Source organism: Neophocaena asiaeorientalis, unplaced genomic scaffold, assembly GCF_003031525.2.
Source record: "Neophocaena asiaeorientalis asiaeorientalis breed wild unplaced genomic scaffold, Neophocaena_asiaeorientalis_V1.1 scaffold365, whole genome shotgun sequence".
NCBI lineage: Eukaryota > Metazoa > Chordata > Mammalia > Artiodactyla > Phocoenidae > Neophocaena > Neophocaena asiaeorientalis.
In genome coordinates, this window is record NW_020172773.1 from 183,023 (window position 1) to 209,935 (window position 26,913).

The window sequence follows — 26,913 nt, forward strand, 5'->3', positions numbered from 1 at the left end:
CATACATGTTTAAGCCATATACTGGGTGCGGTGGGCCCAAAGAAAAGAGGACATGATTCTTGTTCCCAGTAGCTCACGTTGACATACACAGGAAAGATTCCTAACCCCATTTTGCACGTGAGGTTAAGTGACTTGCCTGAGATTACACAGCCTTGAGTAATAGTAATTGCCCACTGCTGTGATGCTTATCTGCTGATAAACCGGATGCTACATTGAACAGATTTGGCGCAGTGGAAAGTGAAGATGAAAGCACAGCCCCTCTATATTTTAGTTCTTTTTAAAAAAAAAAATCTCCTTAAAAACACCCTATCCAGTGGAGCAGTGGTTAAGAATCTGCCTGCCAATGCAGGGGACACAGGTTCAAGCCCTGGTCCGGGAAGATCCCACATGCTGCAGAGCAACTAAGCCCATGCACCACAACTACTGAGCCTATGCTCTAGAGACCATGAGCCACAACTACTGAAGCCCGTGCGCCTAGAGCCCATGCTCTGCAACAAGAGAAGCCACCACAATGAAAAGCCCGCGTGCCACAACGAAGACCTAATGCAGCCAAAAATAAATAAATAGAATAAATTTATTAAAAAAAACCACCCTATCCATCCTTCTTTGTTTTATGATAAGCACAGACTTCAAAGAACACCTGTTTCACTGGAGACAGATGCTAACAGGTGGAGAAGGGCATGTAGGAAGAGCTTAGGCATATTGCCAGTTGCTTACATTAGCCCTGGAGGATAAGGCTTGTGTGGAGAATCCTTATGGTACCAAGTAAAACAAGTCCACCTTCTCTCCTTTCCTCAGGCCTTTGAGGAGCTGCAGCTACTCAGGAAACCACTGAAGAGGCCCTGAGACCAGCTCACCAGCACCAAGCTGCAGGGCCTTGCTCCATAATGGAGTTCAGCTGCTTAAACAGCCCTGCCTTCCTCTGGCCAGCTACCCAGGCCAGATGATACAATCGTTTACTTGAAGGTTCCTGCATTATAAAACTGCATCAAGGGCCCTTGAGTGATCTGGGAGGCCCAGCTGAGGATCCAGGGAGGCCGGGGAGCTGTCCAGAGTTGTCCAGTGCCACATTTGCAGAGGAGGAAGCCACAGCATCACTCTGATTCTAAGGCTCCCATTCACAGGGTCAGAGCTGCCTAAATGACTTAGGAGACCAACCCTTCCAAGGAACTGGAGAAGCAAGGATTCTCTTAGGTCTGCGATCTGGAGTAGGGGCAAGAAGGAGATGAGTTATGAATGGGAGTGCAGCTGGCAGAGAGAGGCAGAGGGAAGGGGAGAGCTACATAAGCTCAGGGCATGGAAAGTGGCTGATGTTGCCATAACCCTGTCACTCAGCATCATCAGCTTCCTTCAATATTAGTTTGAGGGCTTCCCTGGTGGCGCAGTGGTTGAGAGTCCGCCTGCCGATGCAAGATTCCACCTGGCTCAATTCCCCACTCCACATATGTGACTAAGTAGCTATGTGACCTCTTGTAGGTTACTTAACTTTTTGGACCTCAATTTCCTCATCTATGAGGAAAACATCAAAACACTTACTTTGGATGACTTATACGAAAGTTAAGCAAGACTCTTTATTCATTCATTCCATAAATACATATTAAATGCTCTTTTGGTGTTCTGTGACTAATTTTCAACGTGTGTGTGATGGGGTAGGTGCCCCACACCTTCAACAAGCAATGCTCTGGACACCAGCTGGGTGTCCTACAGTTCAACTCAATTCTGACAATATCTACCTGGAGATAGCAGCAGATTCCACAGATTAAGGGTTCAGTCCTGCAAAACTGTAAGATCACCCCCAACCTCAGACACCAGACGCAAACCCAGGTTGTCACCTATGCTTTTCCCCAAGCTATAGATTAGCGGTTCCAACGATCCCTTCCAACTCAGGATGCCAATGGTCATTACTGTACTTCTGACCACCTGGTTATAAATCAGAGGTTCCCAAAACCTCCTCCTCTGGTTCAATTAATTTGCTAGAGTGGCTCAAGGAACTCAGAGAAATATTTTACTTACTAGATTACTGATTTATTATAAAAAGAATACAACTCAGGAACAGCCAGATGGAAGAGATACGAAAGTCAGGGTAGGTGGGAAGGGGTGCAGAGCTTCCATGCCTTCTGGAGGCGCACTATTCTCCCCAAATCTGCATGTGTTCACCAACTGGAAGCTTTCTGAACTCTGTCCTTCGGGTTTTTATGGCGGCTTCATTACCTAGTTATGATTGATTTAATCATTGGCCAATGGTGATTGATAAAATCTCCAGCCCATCTCTCCTCCCCAGAGGCCAGCAGGGTGGGAAAGTCCCAACCCTCTAATCACATGGTTGGTTCTCCTGGCAACCAGCCCCCATCCTTAGGTGCTTCCAAAAGTCACCTCATTCACATAACAAGAAACACCATTTTTTTTTGGCCATGCAAGGGGGGCAGGGGCGGGATAGTTCCCTGACCAGGGATTGAACCCTTGCCCCCTGCAGTGGAAGGGTGAAGTCTTAACCACTGGACTACCAGGGAAGTCCCACAAAAGACTCCTTTAACTCTCTGAACACTTAGGAAATTTGAAGGATTTGGGGAGCTGTGAGCCAGGAACTTTGGACGAAGACCAAGTACATGTGAAAAATACACTTTGGTCATCTGAATGACCAAATATATATTTCTTACAAATCACAATATCATAAATTTCCACTATCTGCCAGGGACGTTTCCAGACACTAATGATCAGCAATGAACAAAACAGACAAAAATCCCTAAAATCTCTGCCTTCATAAAACTTACATTGTCTATTTATATTCAATACAATAAATACATAAGAAGTTATATATATGGTCTGTCAGATGTTGATGATAATTTTGGAGAAAAATAAAGCAGAAGAAAAGTGGACTGCAATTTTAGGGGTTTCAAGGAAGGCCTTGCTGAAAGGATGATACTTGAACAAAGATCTGAAGGAGGAGAAACAATATATACATAGCACCTGCACAATGCCTGCCATGGAATAGGTGCCATGATTTTTGTATTACCATCACCGCAATCATTATAATTATTATTCACTTTCTTCTTAGTGTCCCAGAAAAATAGCTAATATAGAACTGGTAGAAACAACTCAAAACACTGATATTAATATTAATACTAATAGTGATAATAATAGCTACATTAACTAAGATTGGTTGAACATGCTATTATTTACAAGGTCTGAATTACAGAAACTAACTCCAGGAGGATAACTTCTCCAACTCTTGGTGTAGGAGAGATTCTCTTAAAATGCTGATTGGTTTTTAGATTTAAAAAGGCAATAATCATGTATAGTACTGTCTGGAGTACAGTAGTACAGTATCTTTATTTCAAGCCCAGGGTGTCCGGAAGCAAGTGTAAAAGCAGCGGTGAAGTAGCTGGTACACTGCTAAGAAGCACCAAGTGATAATGATTGTCTTTGTTGGACTTACGAACAAATTGGACTTAGGAATGCACTCTCGGAACAGAACTTGTTCGTTCTGAGACTTGCTGTAGGGGACTTAACCGTATTTCCACTTAATTTTAAATGAGTGGATCTGATGGAATAGTAGGAATTATCTGGTATGTCCAAACTTCCTTTGCTTTCTCAGCACTTGTGAAGGTAAAGTGAGAGAATTAACACAGAAAACAGTCACACTATACAGGAATTTTTTTAACTTCAACATTAGTTGAAATTTATAGTGGTAATTTTTAGAATATGCTTTTACTTGGCTAAGAAAAAACCTGATGGAAAAAAATCCCTTCTCTTTTATGCTTTTATCATAGTTTGTTTCCACATAACAGCATAACAAAATAATCTTTCCCTTTAGGGTTTTTCTCCTGAAATTCTATGAGCACTGTCTGACCTTGCAGTTCACAAGGTTAATGATTCAACTATAACTTATTAAAGTTAGTTAGCTATGCTTTAATTCCTCTTGAAAGGCATTGCATGGCTTTCTTACACTTCAATAGTCTAATAATACAGAGCTATACTAAAGTAAAAAAAAAAGGCAGTAATCAAACTATATACTATAAATAACTGATTATATATTTCTCTCAATTTCAGCTAATTCCGTTTCCAGAAGATTCCAAAACTAAAATAAGAAGATAGTTTGAGGCATTATAAAGCTAGTTCAAGAAATTCTAAGTTACATCAGAAATCATTTTCTGTGACTTTGGGAAAATCACTTCACCTCTCTGGACTTTCATTTTACACTCTAGCATTTGTAAAATAAAATAACTAGATGGTTATCTAGGATTCCTTCTTAAATGTTTTTCTACGACTATTATTAATTACTTACTCAATGGAGACAATGACAGCATTCAATTCCTCAGCCATTGCTTTACACAGTTCATCGTAATACCTGATTTCTGAAAGAGACAAAGGAGCAAACACTCACTATAAAGCAGTTTATTTAATACTGTCCGTTCTTAAATTCTGCCAACTATGGATTGTTTTTAGACTTGGACTTAAGTTATTAACAATAAAAACAATAAAAAGTAAATATGAACATATACCTCATTAACAGAGCTACATGTACAAATGTAAAAAATTAATCTGGTTTCCCATAAAATACAATTACTATAAAATAACAGGAAATCCATATTAGATTACCTTTGAATGTGTTTTTAACTGGCTAAAAATTTCTTTCATGATGGACGATATGAAGTGCATCAGGATTCATTCTGATTTTGTAGTTCTTCAAATGGATGCCTTTCCAGAATCACAGAAAATAAGCAGTTTCCTCCTTACAACCAAAAAATTTTTCTCTTTTAACACCATCATTTGCTGTGATTCAGAAAAGTCACCAATCTGAAGAATATGGTATTCTGTTTAAACCAACACAGAACAAATAGAATTTTAGGAAGTCTTAGCATTTCTTAGAAAGAGAATCCACAGGTTTGCAGTGACAGAAGCAATTTTAATATGTAAAAATTTAATCCCTTAGGCTGTTCTCTTAATACATTAATGTTTTTATAATATATTAAGAGCTGGATTGCGTCAACAGAAAGCCAAATACTACCTTATTTATAGGTTTTCCAAGGCAGTCTAAGAACCAGAAGTTCAATAACTACATAAACACCTGCACACCTACCTCCAGCTCTTCCTCTGGCAGAAGTGATCAGCCAAAGTTATGTGGAAAAGGCCAGGCTGACTCATAATCCATACCATTCCTGGCACTTATACTTCCCGGCCTCTGATGTATTGATACTGTCTCACCTGGCAAGTGTCCAGTGCTACAGATGCAACCTTTTCTAGGGCAGAGACTCTGTCTTACTCAGTTTTGTATCCCCATCACCAAGCACACATTAGGGTGACCAGAGGTCCAGGTTTGCATACAACTCTTTGAGTTTTTGTACTGAAAGTCCTGCACCCTGGGAAACTACTCAGTCCTGGGCAAACCTACATATTCAGTAATCATCTTATGGAAATGTGAACAAATCAATGAATAAAAGAATAAATGATGAATATGGAGTTAAATGAAATGAGATTACTAGAAAAAGTTATACTTTTTGGCCTTTGCTGCATTAAAAAAAAAAAAAAGACAAACTAGAACAAGTTGCCATCGCCTTTAAACTTTGGGGATGCCAAAAGCTCTGGGCTGAAGACGAGAAAGTAGCGCCATAATAATTACAAGCAGAGATAAGGCCCTTATTTCCTCCTTAGTATGCTTTTCACTAGGCTGCTCCCCTTGGCTGCCTGACTTTTTTTTTTTTTGCCTGACATTTTTAATGTGTGATCTGTTCATGAAAGTTTTCCAATACCAAAGAGAATGTTCTTGAATTTTGCAAGGTCGTTTCCTTTTAACTGTGGCATATGTTTTATATTTTCATCTTTGTTTTCACAAGCAGATGAAATGTTGATGAGTTAACGTGCATTCAGAAATACTTGTTCTATTTCATAGAAAGGTGTCTTCAAAACACAAGTTGGCATAGAGCTACAGATAATTGCCTCATATTCTGGCCCAGGGAAACTTTACCTTGTTTTGGTGCAGAAAGCAACTTCAGTACTTCACAATAAGTTAGTCTAGGATTTAGGTTACAGGAAATATTTTCAAAACAGTCTGCCTGAATCAACAAACAAACAGGCAGAACCCTTGATGTAGGGTAGCTATATAATCATATAGGGTAGCTATATAATCAATCATCCAAACCAGGACCCTTTCAAGAATGGAAAGGGGGGGCACTATGAATAATTTTGCTGAGACGATAGGGATAACTGGGACTGCCAGGGGAACCAAGTCCAATGGCTCCCTTCTCCTTACCCAGTAAGAAAGTCATTTCAATCACACATCTCTGTGGGCCAGCTACGACCCCAAACAACCTGAACGTGACCAGGACATACTTGCACTTGCCAAGGCCCAGCCTCCTCCGTGAATGTAAACAACGCTGCGTTTCAGCGGCTCTTCTGGCTTTGCAGAGCCTTCAAACACTCTGACTTCCACACCGTCAAAGTCAGTGTCTGTTACTTTCACCTGAGCAGATGACCATGCGCTTTTCTTGCCAAAAGAAATGATGATGAAGTTCAGCACGAGCAGATGATGGCTGAGGCCCAAGTAGTGTATCAGGTTACTCTGCAGGATGAGGGGGGAATGAGGGAGAGTGTGTGTCAGCTAAGTTATCACCTGAGCCACACTCACCAACCTTTCAGTATTCGAATTCTTACAAGCAATTGCCGCTGCCCTTGAGGACTCACTGGCTACTTTTAATACAATAACAAATCATATTTACCTTTCGTTTTCAGAACTTCGAGAGTATTTTCATCTGAAAATATCAGAGTAAATCTCCTTTGATCTTCAGATAGTCTCTGAGAGGGAAATGTGTCATCAGTCTCATTTTACCAAGAAGGTTTAGAAATTAGCTGAACTTGCCCATTTCGCTGGATAAATGGCAGTTCTGCGACTCAAACCTAGGAACTGTGAATTCCAGGATTCAGTCCATTCACCCGACCCCTGCCCACCCTAAATCAGCACATCACAGTTCCAATAACATACTAGGAATGGAGGAAGAATACTTTATTTGAATACAAATAGAAGAGAAGAGAGTTTTATATTTACTATAAGTATTTTTAAAGTGTTTTTAAGCTTATATATTGAAGTGTGTCTGGTTGTTTTGAGAGTAAGAGAAAGGAATGAGTGTGTGAGAGGGAAGGAGCAGAGTCAACTGCAGTCCTGGCAGAACAGCTCAGACACAACCAGGAGCTTTGCAGAAATGTACAAAGAACATGCGGCCTGTTGTCTCTTCCCTTCTGAGCCCTGAGGGCATTGAGCTCTGCATTAAGTGTTCACAGGAAGTTATCTGGTTGGAGAGGAGACCCAGGCCGTCCACCAAGCAAAGACCCTGTGGAGTGCATTCCCTCTTTCTGCTTCTTATACAAGCTCTTCCTATTGAGTACGCTCATAAAACTGACCTCCCTGCAAGACCTACTGGCCATGTTTCAAAGTCAGAAAATTAGAAGCCACCTGGAAGCCGGTGACTAGTTAAGGTAGAGAGGCCCAGAAGTGTCACAGAGCGATTAGAAACCTTCCCGGTACAGGTGCGTGAACTCAGATACTTGTATCGCCTAGTGGCTCTCAAACCTTGAAGGGGAGCAGCTGGAGAGTAACAGTGCCCTTCTGTAGAATATGAAACAGAACGCCGATGATTAGTGAAATATTTAATGCCTTCATAAGATCAAGAAAACAATGTTCCTGTATGCAGTCTGCAATACACCATAATACAGCTTCCCAGCATGTACATGGGGCACACTGGTATGCCCTGGAGAGGATACAGATGTGCTGTGACACTGATCCCCTCAGCCCCTGGATAGCCAAGTTCCTGAGCTGTTTACCCCAGTGTCCCATATAAAATTGTATACATATGCCCTGCTGTGAAGAGTTGGAAAGACCGCATTATAAAACCATTAGCGAGTGTTCATGAAAAACAAGAACAAGAGGCAATTTATATAACCATGAACAGCTTTTCCAATAATTCTATTAATATTCATTTGCTGGAAATATAAGCAACAGGAAAGCAAATGAATATTAAGAAAATAATTCAATTTCTATATGTACAATTGACCAATTTATTGAAAAAGTTAAAACAACTGTTAACGTTCTCGATATGAAACAAACAAATGTGAGTGTGTGCGCACACCCTAACCACAAGTTTAAGGGTTTAAGGTCTTTGGCAAATTGGGAAAAAGCAATCATCACTTAAGTTTTGTGGTAACACGTCAGTCTAACTTGGGGAATATGGAGATCTGCCAGGGCATGGCCGAGAATGTATTCACTAAGATTTCTAGAGTTCACACAATAAACCCTTGTCAATTAACAGAGAACATGCAAGATCCATTCCATTTCTCACAGGCCAAGTAGCTTGACAGGCATCAAACAATAAACTATGAACAAAGACATGGCAGGCTTGGCTCTGTTACTTTTTGAACTACATTTCTTGTTTTTAGTTAAATGAAGACTTCATTGAATATATAAGACAAATCATATGAGTTTCTTCAACTAAAGGAAAGCTGTAAAACAAGTGAGTTGTCTTTACAAGGCAGATTAGAGAAGAGTATTCATTTTCATAGAATCCACCCCGGGTTTCCTTTATGTGTACTGCATGCCCTGAGTGCATGCAGACTTGCCCCGATCTGCCCATACCTTTCCAGAAGCACCTCTGCTGTATTAGCTTACGAGCACTTGCATTAATAGAATTTCTGAACAACTGTCTGCATTGTTCACAACACTGACAGGGTGGTGTGGGAGCAGAAGTGCTGATTGGAGAAGGGACAGTTTGTTTATGAAGGAGAAAAAGATAAGCAGATGGGTGTAAGAAAGGTTGGATGGGTGGGAAAAGAAGAATCCAGAAAGGTGTTAAAATAAAATTGTGCTAATGTTTGGAATTGTATTGATAAGTTAGAGAATGAAAAATCATTATCCTACAGACAATACTGACTTTGTTTCAAAATTTGAAAATGAAGAGAATCAAGCAGTAATCTGTCATTAGCCAATTTCTCGTTACTATTATTAATAATAATAGCACTGTCTGAGTGCCTACAGTATGAGGAGAGGTTGTTGAATTCTGGCTACAATTCTGTTATTTTCCTCCTTCTGAAGAAGAGAGAAGAGAAGTTGAGAGACTAAGTAACCAGTATAGAAGCTGGATTCCTGGAACTATGAGAGGGCTGCAGGACATACAGAATTACCCTAGAGATGCTGGTTGAGAACAGTGTGGGCCCAGGAAGCTGCTCTGAGTCCTATCCAGGATAGGATGACATTCATATGTGTATGTGCTGTCATGTGGCATGATAAAACTGTGAATGGTATCTAACTTTTTTCCCTAATATCTGTTTCCCTTAGCTCCTCTCACTACTCCCCTCCCATCCCTACTGTCCAACAGGTAAAATCAGTAGCCAAGACTTTATGTAGTTATTACTTCAGGGAAGGGATATGAGAACAAATAGCAAAGAAACAGAAATGTCTTCCTGCTTTTGATTTTCAAAAGCCTATATCCTTTGGAGAATTAAAAAAGACATTGATTTAGGAGATTACATGATGAGTAAGAAGTCTCCTAGAATAGGAAGTGATTCTCCAAGCTAGGTGGTGGAAGAGGGGAGGAGAAATTATTAGAGATGAAATGAGGAATGAACGGATTGATATCTGAGATCCAATGAAAAAAGAACCTTGGGACACAGCAACCCTCAGATATGTCTATGGAATCTGAGAGCAACAGACACATACCCCATGCCCAGATAGAACCGTGGAAAAAGGCAAGACTCTAGGGAAGAGTGACCGCAAGGTATGTTTAGAAAGGTGGTGCCTCAGAAGGCCTCAGAGAGCCCCCCTCAGGCTCCAGCTTGTGCAGGAGCAGCAGAATGACTCCATGTGTCCAAAAAGGCATAAAAACAGGAAGGCTGCATGAGTGTCTTGCAGATGGGTCTGAGACAACTTCTCCATTATCCGTGGCCCACTACATGTTCTCAAGGGTCTAACAGGAATAGAAGAGAGCACTAATGGACCTGAAGGCCTCTTATTTATAAGAACAAAGGATATCCCAGGGCAACTTGTAGGAACCAAACACCATGGACCAGGTGGAACATGAATGTGGGCTAAGGATGAGTACCCAGATGGCTCCCCCCATGCACTATGCATCAACATCACATGAGACACTTCAAAACCTAAAAGAAAACAGTGATGGGGGAATACCTAAATTCACTGGAATTAAGTTCTACCTAAAGAATGAAGGCTCAAAATATAGATCAAGTTATATTTCTTGCATCCTTGAGTTTGTGAAATGAGATTCAGATCCACCCAAGAAACATTCTCTAGTTAACAAAGTTTCCTGAAACCTATTTAGAAGTAGCTGGAAAACTCCAGTAGCACAAAGAAGCAAGCCAAGTGTTAAGAATTTCACAGGTTGTGAACTGACCCAGTCTTGGCTAGATGAAGTACTCCAGGGCAGTACTAGAGGTCTTAAAACTTGCCCCACAACCATTTCAGGCTCTAGAAGGGAATTCTGCCTGAGGAGGTGGAAGGGATGAAGAATACTCATTACACCTCAGTAGAACCAGATACAGCAAAATAGGTGGCTCCCTACCCAGGTCTGATGACCAAAGGTCAGAGGACAAGCAAAAATCAAAGGCAGCCAAGCAGAATCTATACCCTGCTTATTAAAATATGTTCATGGTTAGTTTATGAATGGGGTTGTTCTCTGCTAATTCATTCACCATACAAATTAGAAAATCTATTCAACGGGCAGGGAAACTTAAGGGGGAGAAAAAGACCATCTTCTGGAGCTCAGGGAAACAGAGGAGAGCCAAGACTTGTAAATGAATAGCTGATGTTAGTTAAGCAATACAAGCTTGGTAAGAGAAGCCTAGATAAAGGGTTGCACAAGCCCAGAGAAGGAAGGAATTACTTGTGTCTGTTCGTTCTGGGATGAAATCCGATACGGCATCTATTCTGAATTGTGCCTTAATAGAAGACGAAGTGCGAATAGCAAGGAAAAGGATAGGAATCCAAGATGCCAAAGTGTTGGGCAAGTGTTATAATTCAAATGCCTATGGGAAGAAAAGCTAAGTAAGGCAAGTGTAGGCAGGGGAAGCCGGCACTAAAAGGCTCAGTCTAGGAGGCAGGTAGGAAGCCAAAGTCAGTAGCACAGACTGCAGACTGAATACCTGGTTAAAAGCCCAGCCCCCCCGCTTTCCAGCAGTGGGGTCTTGGGCACGTTCCTCACCTTCTCTGTGCCTCAATTTCTCATCTGTAAAACAGAAATGACATACTAACTGGTTCAAAATACTGTTGTGAAGCTTAAAAAAGTAAAAACCCCTAGAACAGTGCCTGGCACATACCAAGCCTTCTATGAGTTGGTTATCGTTACTGTCACACCTCTGATCTGGAAGATCACTGCATGAAGAAATGTGAGCCCAGGGACAGATAGCTCAATGTTTCCAGGGAAGCTGAGACTATCATTTTCTCCCATTGTGTACATTTGTTACTAGGACCCCAATGATCACCAAGTTCTGAAATTACTACAGGTGAAAAAGATGTCAAATAGTTATTTCTAAAAAGTTCATCTGTGTGCTCATGTCAAAGTGGGAGGGAGAGGTGGGGAAAAGCCATAGTACTCTGATATTCCATACACATCAATAACTTAGCATGTGATCAAATTTCAACATGAACCAACCACATTAAATAATTAGAGCATCTATTATAACTCACCACCTGCTTCGTTTCTCACATTCAAAGTTTTGTATTCCCTGCCAGTGGTTTCCCAACTTTTCCAGTGATGGCCATTTCATTCTGTCAAGCAGCTTTTAAATTCTCCCCTCCAGACTCTGCTCTATTCCTGCCTATTACAGGAAAACAATTTCATAGAACACTTACCTGTATGAAAATTTATGGTCACATTTTTTAAACATTGTAAAGTTTGAGTATACTTTAAAATGCAGATTTAGCTTTTTTCTCTTGGTGCACAAATTATATGACCTTCACTTAAGACCACTGTACAGATCACCTGTGATTCACTAATGCAGCACTTTTGTTCTACAGCAATGTTTGCGCCAAGGAACTATCAAAAGTCAAGTAACTATAATTCAACAAGTGTTAATTAGGCACCTACTGTATGTAAAGATTCTGCTACATGTTACAAGGATACAAAGATGGGTGAAAGATGGACTGAGAACTTAAGTAGCTAAGAATTTAAATCTTGCCTGACTCCCGCAAATTTCCACCTGTCCTTAAGTTTTCACAGTTCTCTGAACTTTCTCTAAGACTTTAGCTTTTAAGGGAAATCCTCTGGTTTGAAAGCATTGATTCAGATTAAATTATTTTTAAGTTGCAGACCAAACAAAACTTGCCTGCAGGCCAAATCTGGACTAAGGGCCACAAGCTGCAACTTCTGATGTAGAGGATGATCCAGTCTTACTGCAGGTGCAGCTGGAAAGGTCGTGGCAGATGAAATGCTCTTAGCTGTTAATGGTTAAACAACAAAGATTTTGGACATTCTTTTTAACTTTTTATTTTATATTGGAGTATAGTTGATTAACAATGTTGTGTTAGTTTCAGATGTACAAAAAAGTGATTCAGTTATACATATAAATGTATTTATTCTTTTTCAAATTCTTTTCTCAGTTAGGTTGTTACAGAATACTGAGCAGAATTCCCTGTGCTATACAGTGGACACTCTTTAATGAGACTATACTTTGGGAAAAATTATACAGCTGAGGTGTACACAGTAGATTGGTGGGAGAAGAGACTAGAGGGCAACAGCTATAATAGTTTGGCAATTGTCCACAGGACAGAAATGAAGGTCTGCCCCAGGAGAATATAGAGGAGGGAATATATTCAAGAGAGAGAGATCACTGAGACGGAGTTGATAGGCCTTGGTAACTGCTCACAGAGTAGTATATGGGATCAGGTAGGCAGGCTGGTAGGACACAGAGAAAGGATTGAAAGATCCTGGAGGGTCCTCACTTGGAGTATGAGAAACAGAGAACACAGGCAGAACAGTCAGGGAAAGTAAGAAAAGTTCCATTTTAAAATTATTCCATTTAAAGCCAATGGGACATCTAGGCAGATAGGTCCAAAAGACAGATAGCAAATGCAGGGTCAGAGATTCAAGGAGGTCAGGCCTGGAGGAAGAGCTCAGAGGTAACTGTTAACAACTCAGACAGTAGTAAGACTCAGGAGATTTAGTGAAGAGACAGAACACAGTGACAAAGAAATAGACCAGGGAGGAAAACATTCTTTGACAGGCTGAAAAGAAGAATCTAGAGGGAGAAATCCAGAGATTGGCAAGAGGAAAACTGAGAGTGAATCAGAAAGTAAAAGTCAAATTTGGAAGAATTTTTTAAAAAGACTGATTATTTGGCAATTTGAGGGAGCTAAGGACTGAAAAAATGGCCATTAACATAATTAGGAAGTCATCACTACTAGCCAGGAGAAGTTTTAGGCACATTGCGGAGGCATAATCTAATTATTTCAACAGCCTCGTCATTGCTAGCTCTGCATTCCGACTACTGCTCCCTTAAAGATTTAATGGCTGTACCAACCTTTTGGCTTTGTCAAGATCTTCTCATGCCTCCCATTCCAACCTGCAGAGAATTCCTGTGTTCATGGTTGCTCAAGCCAAGTGGTAAAAGTGTCAGTCCAGGCTAAGTGATACTCAGGAATTACAGCACCATAGCAGTCTTCCTCACTCATGTCCAAAACTGGTCTAATTTCCAAGCTTTGTGTTAGGCAAATCTAGAAAACTGGTTAGGAGCAAAGACTAGGAAGCTTGACTGCCTAGGTTTGAATCTTATTTCTACTACATACTGGTTGTATGTCTTAGTTAATGTTCCTATGCCTTAATTTCCTCATCTATAAAATGGGAATAAAAAATAAAATGGGAATAATAGTACTTAACTCACAGAGTTTTTCTGAAGATTAAATGAGTTAACATGTAGAAAGCACTTAGAACAGTGCCTGCCACATAGCAAACACTACGTAACTATTAATTATGATAATTACCAACTCACAATTAATATTGTGAAAGTGTTACTTAGTTTTTATCCCACAGAACAAACTTGACAATATTTAGGTCTAACTTGCTGTTAATTAAGACTAACTAGAGTATTTAGAGAATGTTTGCTTAATTTATTAAAATTTACAAATTAAATGTTTAGAACAACTTGACTTGCTTTTGGCCATCAGTAACTTTTATGTGAAATTGTAATTTATGGTTAACTTGTAAGATCCCAGCATATCTTCTAATGAATTTGAGATATTATAAAATTCTCCAAAAACTCTAAGTGATTTTTTTCGTTCTCTTTGTAATAAATATGTATCATATAGAACTTGTAGAAGGAGAAACACTGTTAGCGTCAGAACCTTAAAGAAATTGCAAGTGACCTGGAAAGAAAAATTAGATTTATAGGCTCATTTCAGAGATGGAAGGGGTAAGAGGGGGTGTGTAAAGGGTTGACCAAGAAGCTACTGGAATGGCCATCCTTCAGAGAAAGAGACCCAGAGGCAAGATTGAGTGCCCAGCCCAGGGAAAGAAGAAAAAAAAGGCATAACTATCCTACAAATGTGAAAGACACGAAGTTGTGACACAGACAAGTTCTTACATGGGCTGATTCCAATCCAACCTCACTTTTGGAGGTCGAATAGAGCTAATCACACATTTCTTCTAATGTTACACAATTCAGCCAGCTGGCCAATGCTCCACCTCTGAAAGAATTGGTAAGAGATTGAATGGATTCCTCACCACTGGAGGAAAGCTGCCTGGGAAGCTGGAAAGGTAATGCAAGGTAACAGAATCAGGTCCTAGCCCTGCCTCTCACCAACTTTGTGGTTTATGCAAAGTTATTATGTCATTCGGAGCCTCAGGTTTTCCCCGTGTGTTAACAACATCAAACCTTATCCCCTTTCATTTGGTTATTGTGCGAATGTAATTAAAACATCTGGCACATAGCAGGCATTGGTGTATCTTATTTTACTCCTTTAAGCCAGTGGTTCTCAAAGCTGGAAGCATACTAGAATCACCTGGAAACTTAAAAATTACCAATGCCTGAGTCCCATTCCACACCTATTATATAATGATATCTGGGAATGTGACCTAAGGCATAGGTATTGTTTTCGGCTCTCTAGGTAAATTCCTAGAGGAATTCCTTGCATACCTAGCAAAGTTGAGAATCACTGTGTAAATCAACGAATTCATTCGACCAACATTTAAGTACCTATTTGGTCATGACCGTTCTACGCATTGGGGGTACAAGGATGAACAAAGCACAATGGCCTATTTTTGAGGAACATATAAACATGGGAACATCCTAGACATAATAGATGATTATGATATGATGTAGAAACTTAAAAAGTAGAGATATGTACCTTAAAGTACAAAGGTATGTATCAGTATAACCAGCTTAGGAGAGGACAGAGTCGGCCTCATCTGGTTGCCTGGAGATAGTAGCAGCTGACTGAAACGAGTTTAATGAGTGACCAGTAGGCCGGTGAAGGAGAGGAGGGTGGGGAAAGGCACACAGATGTCTGTGGTTGTGGGACACGTGGGCTACACTTCAGTCTTCTGCCCGTCAATCTTACTTTGCTTTGCAAGTGTTCAACATCACCCTCCTCCAGTAAGGATAAGAAGGCATCAAAGTCCTCTTTACTAGTCCCACCCAGATTACAAGGATAAAAACATCCCTTTATTTGCTGGGGGTTGGATCTCTAACTCAACTCTGATGAAAGGATGGGGCTCTGCTGGCAGGCTTTAGGCCACATGGTAACTTGCACCAAAGAGGGGAAGTCAATTTGCTCAGGGAAAGGAGGAATCCTAAAGTTGAATAAAATAAAAATGAAACCTTAGGTAACACCATCCTTTAGAGGGATAGCAGGCAGGAGAGAAGAATCAATCATTAAAAGATCCCTCCTCCGCCCCCAAAAGAGGAGGAAGTAATTATTATCACGGCAAGAAAAAACAAAGATTGGAGAAGTTCAGCAGGGCAGAGAGTTTCAAGAAAGAGCAAGCTGTTAAATGCCAGCAGAGGGACATCCCTGGTGGCACAGTGGTTAAGAATCCGCCTGCCAATGCAGGGGACACAGGTTCAAGCCCTGGTCCAGGAAGATCCCACATACCGCAGAGCAACTAAGCCCGTGCACCACAACTACTGAGCCTGAACTCTAGAGCCTGCTGACTGCAACTACTGAGCCTGCGTGCTGCAACTACTGAAGCCCATGCACCTAGAGGCCATGCTCTGTAACAAGAGAAGCCCCCTCAATGAGAAGCCCACGCACCAAAACAAAGAGTAGCCCACCCCGCTCTCCGCAACTAGAGAAAGCATGCCGCGGAGCAGCTGGGCCCGTGAACCATGGCCGCTGAGCCTGCGCGTCCGGAGCCTGTGCTCCGCAACGGGAGAGGCCACAACAGTGAGAGGCCAACGTACCGCAAAAAAAAAAAAAAATGCCAGCAGAGAGGAAAAATAGGTCAATGGTGTTGGCAATGGGGTCATGGGATCTTGGTGAACCCAACAAGTACAGTTTAGTCAGAGATGTGGGCCTGGAAGCCAGATTGTAATGGGTTGCAAAGTACATAGGAGTGAAGAAATAGATACGGTGAATATAGGCAGTACTTTCACTGTAGAGATAAAGAAGGCAATAGGACAACAGCCTGAGGGAAACAGTAAAGAAAAACCTTTTTTTTTTTTTTCCCAAGATGAGAGACACTTAAGCACACTTCTAGGGAAAGAGCCTGTGAACAAGGAGAAACAAAGGTTACAGAGGAGAAAAGAAATGATGTGTGAATTACGATCCTGGAGGATGAAGGGGAGATAGGATATAGAAAACAGAAGGAAGGGTTAGACTTGGGGGAAGCTATAAGAGAGGAGTGTATAGGAAGCAGGGAGGAAAGCAGAGAAGATCTGCCTCTAAATAGAACTTGATTTCTGTTGAGTCAGTGCTGCCTTTACCCTAGAGAAGACAGTGACTTTTCAAAGACTACCCTCTTTGAAGGCAACCCATTACAATCTGGCTTTCAGCCCCATATCTCTGATGAAACCGGACTTATTAGGTTCACCAGTGACACCATGACCCCCACTGCCAACACCAATGACCTACTTGGCGAGCATTTAATAACTTGCTCTTTCTTTTTTTTTTTTTTTTTTTTTTTTCAACCTCTCACTGTTGTGGCCTCTCCCATTGAGGAGCACAGGCTCAGTGGCCGTGGCTCACGGGCCCAGCCGCTCCGCGGCATGCAGGATCCTCCAGGACTGGGGCACGAACCCGCGTCCCCTGCATCGGCAGGCGGACTCTCAACCATTGCGCCACCATGGAAGCCCAACTTGCTCTTTCTTGAAGCTCTCTTCCTCCTGAACTTCTGTAGTCTCTTGCCATGCTAATAATTAATTCCTCCTTTTTTTTCTTTTGGGTTTTTAATTGATTGTTTCTTCCTTTCCTGTCCCTTGGCCCTGTAAATGATGGTTTTCCCCAAGGTTCCATTTTTTATTTTATTCAGCTACATAATTCCTGCTTTCCCTGAGCAGACCAATGTGCCACCATGCCATCATGCGTGGCAAATAGGAAGTGCTTACTAGCAGCCTGAAAAATTAAATGGCTATGAGCTCTATCCATAGGCTGATGACTTCCACATCTCCCATCCACGATCTGTCTTTCTTAAGCTCTGGGTTCACTTTTCCAACCATCTCCAGGATTATAGCCTATATGCTCTTCAAAATGAACATGTTCTACACTTGCTTCTCCACTCCTGACTCAGCAACTCACTCCATTAAATTCTCAATTAATGAACTGACCGTAAATCTAGCTTCCAAGCTAGAAATCTTAATATTTTCTTCAGCTCCTTCCTTCTCTCACATGATATCTAATCAATCATCAATTCATGTCAACTCTACCTGCCAACATTTTCTGAATCTAGTTCTACCCTAAGACTCTACCCCAGCTCCCATAGCTGCCTTGATTAGATGCTCATTATTTCCATTATTTGCCTACTAACTTGAATTCTAGATAGCAGTTTCTTTCTCTATAACCTGCTCCATACTGCTGTCAGAGTTCTTACCCTAAAAGACTGATCACAATACCTGGCTGCTTAAAAACTTTCACTGACTTCCAGTTTCCTACAGAAAAAAAAAATCTGAACTTGACATTGCAGTCTGGTCCCTCTCGACATTCCAGCTCCATTTCTCACTACCCCATCCCTTGTGCTTTCTAGTTCTCTAGAGTCAAACGTACCTAGGTATAACTTGCATAACTCAATTTTTTTCAGTACCTGCTATTCTCTTTGGCAATACCCTTCAATTCTGTGCTGGAGCCAGCTCTTGCCATGTCACGAAAACCAACTGTTAAATGTACAAGTCAGCTGACATCAGGTCAGTAGCTTGAAAGCGACCATGGGGGTAGGGTGGGTATTTATATCATGGAAATCAACAATAGCTCCAAATCAGCGTTTCCCCACGCCGCATCCCCAGAGAGCACTCCACTGCCTCTACTTCATCCTTCCCCATCCCCAACTCATCTGAGCAGAGCATGGCATAGCATTTTAGGGTGTGGATGATAAAGGCAGTCAGCCAAGGTTCAATCCTGGCTCTGATACTTGCTAGTTGGGTAGTTCTGGGCAAGTCACAAACTTCTCTATGCCTCAGTTTCTTCATCTGTAAAATTGGGGTGATCATAATACCTATATTTTATAGTGATTTGTAAAGGATACCTGGCATAGAACTTAGTACATAAGTTCTCATAATGTTACCTCTTTTTATTTGCTTATGTCAGGGCTTCGTAGCACTTCAGTCTGTCCTGTAATGAAGTCCTGCTACCTTAGCTCAGCTCTGGTAACTCACAAAGTAAGTCTCACAGTAGCTTGGAGCCAGGCTGAATCATCAGCTGCATGTTCCTAAACTGAGAGCTATATAAGGACTTCTGGGTAGCAGAGCCCTTTAAGTGATGTAAACCCCATCTTCAAGGCTTCCTCAGAAGAAAAGGTTGTGAAGAATCACTTTTCATTATCCTGCCTTGAGATTCTTTGAGCAAGGGCAGAAAGGCTTAACAAAATATGATAGAGAGACAAGAGCACAGAATTTGGACAGAGCCCAAGGCTAAGTCCTGGCTCCCTCATTTATTAGCTACGTGACCTGGGCAAGCTTCCCCAGTTGTCTGGGCCCAAGTTTCCCAGATAAAGGAGTAAAAAAGAGTGCACGTGAGGAGTAAATCCACGTTATCTATCGTTGTCCCCTCTCTCCAGAGGCCCAGAATTGGCAGGATTCTTGCTCAGCCCTTTGGTAGATCCCCATCCAGTTAAGGACCCTTCCTATAGTTGACCTTTCTCCCTTATTTCCTTTAGTCAGCATTATTTTTATAAAGTAAACCTTTTGGCCCACTCTCTGAGAATAGTCAGGGACCGAAAGAGTTCTGTGCAGGGCACTCTCTCCATAGAGCAAAGCACTGGAGGGAATTATGAAGCCAACCTGTGAAGCACAAATATGATTATGTAACAGTAGGGTTCTCTGACGAGATTGCTCTATTACAATTTCACACTTGTTTAGTCCTCTATGGAAGATTTTATTATAAGTTACAAAGCAAACCTGAGGAGAACCTTACCACCACTCACTAATAAGGTTAATCTAGGAGAGAGAAAGGCAAGAGTTCTCAAAGGGATCTGACACCCTAACGCCTTCACCCTAAAGCCTTCAGTTTGTTCTCTCACTGCAATTCAACCTGGGGGAACACAAAAAGGATAGGCTTGTCCTTTTTCAGTCCCTAAACTTTTTTGTTTATTTTTTTACTATCACACAGACGACGGTTTCTGTATTGCCAACATATTGGCTTAGCTCCAAAAGCCTCCTATGTTCAAAGGGGATAAGAGCTCACATGTACTGACATTTGCTCTCTGCCGGTCACTGTTCTTAGTCTGGAGCCTCAGACCAAGAGTGCTCCAGTGAATCACCCAACATCACATAGGCATAAAGTGGTGGGCTGGATTTGAACCCCCTCTGGCTCCAGAACCTTCAGCCATCATCCTCTATAGCCATTCACTAGTCAATTGACTCTCAAACCTACTTCAGAAAACTGGAAGATTTTTACATCTGGGATGACCCTTTAGTCTCCCATATTACACAAAGGGAAACTGAGGCCCAGAATGGACACATGACTCTCCAAGGATCAGCAGCTTAGCCTTGATGGCTCTGGGCTAAGAAGGCACTCCCCTCTGCCCCTGTCCTCCAGCTCTTCCTCACCAGCACATTTCTCTCTCAAGCCTTCTCTGCTAACACCTTTCTCAGTCCTGTTCCTATCTTACTCCCCTTTACCTTCCATACACACGCACATGAGAGCTGATTTAAAAAATTAGAGTTCTTTTGTACTCACATCTCCGTTACCTACAACAGCAATAACTAGATTGTGAGCTCCTTGGGGCAAGGTCTGAGGCTTGGAGATCACATTTTTTTCCAGTGTCCCATGTACATGGTCATAAACAAATGTCCTTCATGAAGCTACTCAAGCTGCAAAAAGCCTCCACTGTCAGGACAAGCAGCATTTGTCTTCATCTGAGTGTTCCAAATAGCAGCTGAATCAAGGCAGCACAAAAGAATTAAACTTCTAAACAAAACCTCCTAAACTCCCTTCTGCTTTCGGCAGTTCAGAGCTTGCCCACTCATGCCCTCTGCCTGACTTCACAAGTGTGTTACACAGGATACTCCAGGAGTTGAGTTAATCTTCTGCTCTACGTAAAGTGGAGAAAGCAGCAAATTAGATGTCTCTTTGAAAAAATGTTTATTAAGTGGTATATAAACCCAAAAGACAAAAGGCTAGTGATTTTTATAGATATCTACTCATGTCTGAAGAGACACATTCAGATGATAATTATAATAAATTAAGACCCCTTTGGCACATTCAGAATGTGATTATGATAAATTAATACATACTATATAAAATACATAATAAATTACAATATTTATCATAATTACTCTTTTGTACAATGCTTTACAGTTTATGACCATTTGAGCTTTCACTTGTTTGAATTTCACAAGGACCTGTAAAATAGGAAGAACAGGTATCACACTCATTTTTTGCTCATTTGAGGTTTAGAGAAGTTAAATGCCTTGCCCAGGATCGTAAAGCTCCAAGTTACAAAGTGAGTACGGGTACCCAAAAGCCCAACTGGCTGCCCCATCACTCTGAATGTTATTACTCAGAGCTCAGAAGAAAATCAACAATCAAACCACTGTTTAAAGCTGAGTTTCTCCCATCACACAGGTTTTGCACACTTAGGAGTAAAAAGTATAAAATCAGGGTACAGAGGGGAAGAAGGTCATGAAATGTATCCCAAACTCTACCCAACCGGCTACATACTCTCTTTGCCAGGAGATCTGCTGAGCTGGATAGCAGGACAAGTTTGCCAATGTAAACAGTGACTAAGAAAATTGGCATCAGTGCAAAAGCCAGTGTTTACAGCAATTAGAATTTCTACAGCCAGCAGTGTCAAGTTAATACAGCTCAGTCACTCCTTGGCCTGAGGCATTAGGAGACAGCCTGGACCACCAGGCTCAAGAAGGAAAGCAGAAGGCAGGGCTGTTGTGATAGGATCTGGAGTCCCCAGTGATGGAGGTTTTACTTTTACCCCAGGAGAGGCTTCTCGATTTAACAGATTCAGGAAATTGAAACAATTTACTCCTCACATACATTTAATCATGATCCACAACAATCTAGTGTGTTTAATGTATAACATATTAAGTCTAAGTCAAAATATCTGTATAACAGATGAGATAACTATACAGTGGTCCCTTGGTACCAGTGGGGGATTGATTCCAGCACCACCACCCCCAGCATATACAAAAATCCGTGGATGCTCAAGCCCCTTATATAAAGTGGCGTAATGCAGTAGGCTCTCTACATCCAGGGCTTGAAGCATAGAATATCCATCCAGGTGAGGAAAGATGGAAACCGAGGACTGACTGTATTGCTGTCCTAAGGTGAACTTATAGGTTAGATATCCCATCATAAGGAAAATGGTCCATATCTATGATACGACTTTGAATCATCTCTCTTCATGATACTTTTTAAGAACATCTATTCTTCCTCTCCACGCACCCCTCCCTTTCAATCCCAGGGACAAAACCTACGGAAGCAAAAGTCTGGTTCCACTAAAAGCTATAAATCCCAAATGAAGACACTAAAGGAGTTTGGCAAAACAATAGGTTAGTAAGTTATTCGGTTTAAAAATTCACCTGTTTTTAAGAGAAGGTCATTGAGAACTAGTTCTTTTGTCTCTTATTTCTATTATCACCATTACACAATCAGGCAAGTTGTCCAGTCCAAGATTATTCAAAGGGTGTTCCCCAGACTGGCAGCATCTGAGTACAAATTCTTGTGCCCTACCTTTGCCTACTGAATTAGAATCTCTGGGAGTGGGACCCAGGAATCTCTCCAGGTGGTTCTTTTGCACATTAGAGTTGAGAAACACTGGCCTATACTCTTCAAAGTGTGAAACAGTCTCTCATTAGGCAGTTTTCGTTGTGACTGATTTTCTTTGCAACAGCAATGGGTCAAAGTCCTGGGACAATGCTGCTAAGGGCGGGGCTTGCAATGACAAGCCACAGTGGAATGTCTGAAGGACCACACTGGCTTCCTTCAGGCTTGAATGATCCCTCCTCTGAACTCCCCTTTATCCTTCAAGACACCTCCTCTGTAAAGGACCCCCTGACTGTACCCTCCTCGGCACAGAACTGATCTCTTGGTGTTCTGTGTGTCACAGTCTGTGTGTCAATATGTGGCTTGAACGTATCTCCATTTCTGCACCTCTCCTTTCTCAGTGTGAGGGTTGGTTTGTGTCCTGCTCTCCCGTCAACTCTTTGAGAGTAGGAACCCATTTGAAGAAATCTGCATATCCAAGCAGCTGGTGCGCAGAGATGAATGGATACAGACGGGGAGTTAGATGTGCCTCAAAGCTGCCGGACAGGGGAGGCTTCTACTCCCCAGCCTCCTTTTGTACAGGAGCTCCGGTCACAGGCCTGCCCCCTCCCACCTCCTCCAGCCCCTCCCAGGCATGGCCCAGTTTCTCTCCCTGCAGCTGGGCCCTCACAAATGCCACCCCTCCCCTTTGCCACTTCTCTAACACCCCAGACTCAGGGAACAAGAGACCCCCAGAGCCGAGCCAGACGGTGGAAGAGGCGGTGGCACAACAGCCGGAGCACAGTGGGGACTCAGGGTGCACTGGTCACCTGCAAGAGGAGCCCCAGGCCCCGGAGGAGAATGTACCAGGCCTAGAAATGGCTTCCGTGAAAGCTTGATGCTCTCTGTGAAAAGCCCAGTCCTTGCCCTCCAAAAGCTGCAGAAGCAACAAGATCAGATAGAAGCCATATTTGAAGGAATTTCAGTCCCTGGGAAACAAGTACAATGACATCTCTAAGGTCTCATTTGCCAAGATCCACGAGCCCACAGGCGAAATGGAGGGACAGTGATGAACCCCTAAAGGGGTCGAAGAGGTGGGAGGAGGAAGATGAAGAAGATGATAACGAGGTGTATTTAATGGTCAGGATCCCCACTCTGAAGTGTCTGATGACCCAGAGAAATAAGAAAGGGCAGAGCTTGAAGAGGAGAAAGAAAACTAAGGGAAAAAAAAACAAACACTAAAGCATTTTAAATATTGGTGAACTTAAGAAACGCCCAGGTTTTTCATTAAAATACAACGTAAACCCGGTCAGACATTCCTAAAATATATGAAATGGAAGCAGTCAGATCCTGGCCAGCCTCTTAGTTTTAAATTTGACTTTCATTTGAACACAATAAATATATCCAAAGCTGTGGGAGAAGATTTACTCTTGAGATGACCTTTTCATGATCTCTTCTGGGAGGATTGGAAATTGAGGCTTATAAAGGTTGTCAAGTAGGTACAAGGTAAAGATTTTCATTTTGAAACCCATTCATCATAACAGCATGCTCCACATGGAACACCAAGCCAAAACTGAACATGTTTTTTTTTTTTTTTTTTTTTTTTTTTTTTTTTTTTGCGGTACGCGGGCCTCCCACTGCCGCGGCCTCTCACGCTGCGGAGCACAGGCTCCGGACGCGCAGGCTCAGCGGCCATGGCTCACGGGCCCAGCCGCTCCGCGGCACGTGGGATCCTCCCGGACCGGGGCACGAACCCGCGTCCCCTGCATCGGCAGGCGGACTCTCAACCACTGCGCCACCAGGGAAGCCCTGAACATGTTTTTGATGCTTAATTCTTCAACGCCTTCAGCCCTGAAATTTCCTAGTGTGGAAAAGCAGAACCCAAGAAAAATGTTGTCTTTTGTAACCCAGAGATCATCAGCCTTACACTTCAGAAGAGAGTGATGGATTCGAAGAAGGTTGTGTTGGATGGAGATCAAGACATTATTGTTAACGACTCCAGGGAAACCACCAATCCAAGTGTGTGCCCACGCCCCCAGCTCAGAAGCAGAAAAGATTTAAGTTTGCTTACATTAGCTGTGCCTTCATTATTTTGCTGTGTAGATACTGAATGGTAGATAATAAAATGTTACTGCTCAAGGATAGACACAGCAGCTAAGAATTCTCAGGAAGAGTGCATTTAACTTAAAGACTCAGCTTCCGGGCTTCCCTGGTGGCGCAGTGGTTGAGCGTCCGCCTGCCGATACAGGGAACACGGGTTCGTGCCCTGGTCCGGGAAGATCCCACATGCCGCGGAGCGGCTGCGCCCGTGAGCCATGGCCGCTGAGCCTGCGCGTCCAGAGCCTGTGCTCCGCAACGCGAGAGGCCACAGCAGTGAGAGGCCCGCGTACCGCAAAAAAAAAAAAAGACTCAGCTTCTTTGTGGGTTTTGAATTGTGAGTGACTCAGAAATTTATTTTTAAAAAACATAAACATAAGGTTATTTACCACTGTGGTATTAATAAAACCTAGTATTGTCAAACACGTTCTTCCTGTCTTACTGAGTATTGGATAAATAAGGTGACTAAGCATATTTTCTTTCTGTCAATGCTTCCCTGAAAGTTGCCACTTTATCATTCTAACACAAAATGAATAGAATCATTAAAAGAAATGAATTAGGGAGTGAATGTTTGCATAGGCAACAGTTCTTTGAAGCTACATACCTGTCAACACAGGTTGTAAGGATAATAACAATGTATCTGTGCACTGCTTCATCTCTAGTACATTGCGTGGCATTCAGTACATGTGCAACAAACACTTGTGGAACAAATGGGTGTCCATAACCACACTTAGAAGTATGTGTTTAATGCTTGAAAAAGAAATACACTGGTACTTCTCATATATCTAAACTATTTACCAAGATATGCATTATCATGTCTCATAATTATGAAATTACTAAAACTAATTTTACCTTAGCAAATACCCAAGAAAATCAAATGTAGAAAACGTCACAAGACTACAAACAATGAAAACTGGCAATGGCTCACTAAACTGTCATTATCCAGAAACTCTACTAACAGAAAAAACATATTGGGTTGGCCAAAAAGTTCGTTCGGGTTTTTCCGTAACTTATGGAAAACCCCAAACGAACTTTTTGGCCAACTCAATAAATCAGGGTGAAAGTTAATCAAGTAAATCAATTCTTCAGCAGAGTTAATGACAACTCATCTAGTTCAAATGTCTGGTGGGTTTAGCTGGGAAATTAAACCACATTAACATTAAAAAGCCAACTGAACAGATACCATCTAGTCTACGTGTAATGCTGCAGAGAAGTGCCAGTACTTGGAACACACTGTTTCACAGAGTACCATTAAAGATCCATCCCTGTGGAACTTGTAAAGGGCCTCTGTTGACCTAATTCTCTCTAATCTAGGCCTCTGCTCTCATTTACTCATACATCTTTCTCACCAAATCCCTTTCTGAAGGACTTAATCCTTACTAACTTAAACTAGATGCCAATAAAGTCATATAATTTTAACATCTTAAGGGCCTATGCATATAGACTGTCTTCTTTGAAAACTGAGAAAACTGATGCACAGAGAGGTGGGGTGACAAGTTCCAAATCATCCAGTTACTGACGTGTTTGGACCACAACTCAGGTCAACAGAGTCCTAGTCCCAGGTTCTTTCACTACATCTCTACGGAAAAAAGTTTCAATTTACCTCAAAATTTCTGAGACCCTAACCTTTTTTTTTGCTTCCCTTTCTTAGCAAAATTGCTTAACTCTACACTTATTTTTGTTGTTTTAATTCCACCCTCCCTCTTTACCATTCCATCTGCCTCCCAGAACTACAGCTAGAGCATCCCTGTTTCAACAGCATCCTCCTAAATCCTCACCGTCTGCAATCTTTACAGAACTGTCCAAAGACATGATTCTTGAGCTCTCTTTGATACCTCTGGCTTTCTAGGCTTTTGTTGCCTCTTTACATACTTAGAATATTAGCATGTGAGATCTGAAAGGAAAACTACAGAGCACATTTTCCCAAACTGAGTTCTATGGAGCAGCAGTTCTGAGGTGATGATTTCACAGAGGACAAAGAGTGAAGGGTTCTGTGATCCTGTGATCAACTAAGCTTAGGATATGCTGCATATCAATTCTTTTCTCAGAGATTCACAGTGCACATCAGGTTTTTAAAGACACTGACAAGTCCCAAAAGAAAACAAGAAATTTATTTAACTCTGCTGAGTCATTCATCTTTTCCACCTATTAAATTCCCTTAAAACTGATTGGGGAAGGCCTTGCCTAGTGCACCCCCCCTTGTTTTACAATCAAAACTGAATCCGCATTTGAATGACTGACCAGGGTCCTACTCTATTTTGGGGCCAGAGCCAGGGCTCCAATCCAGCTCTGAGTCTCAGGCCAGGGCCTACTCTTTAAGTATTATTTCCCCTCTGCTGGATCCAATTCCTTCTGGTCTTCAGCACACTCAAGATCCAACCCTTTGTCCCGGGATGGACTACAAATGTTAATGTAGTGTATGCCTGTCGGGGGAGATGAGAAGGGTGGATGCTTGATCATATTATTTCAGCTTGATC

The 26,913-nt window shown here is 41.9% G+C and overlaps 1 protein-coding gene across 2 annotated transcripts in view; it reads right to left on the reverse strand.

Annotated features, from left to right (window-relative positions):
* Positions 1–26,913, reverse strand: part of NCEH1 (neutral cholesterol ester hydrolase 1) — a 63,839-nt gene that overhangs the window by 13,316 nt on the left and 23,610 nt on the right. For both annotated transcript variants that reach the window (XM_024740860.1, XM_024740861.1), the window contains exons 2-3: positions 6,331–6,559; positions 4,286–4,355 (exon numbers count right to left, since the gene is read on the reverse strand). In XM_024740860.1, coding sequence (XP_024596628.1) covers positions 4,286–4,355; positions 6,331–6,559 — 299 coding nt within the window. The remainder of the gene's footprint in view (positions 1–4,285; positions 4,356–6,330; positions 6,560–26,913) is intronic.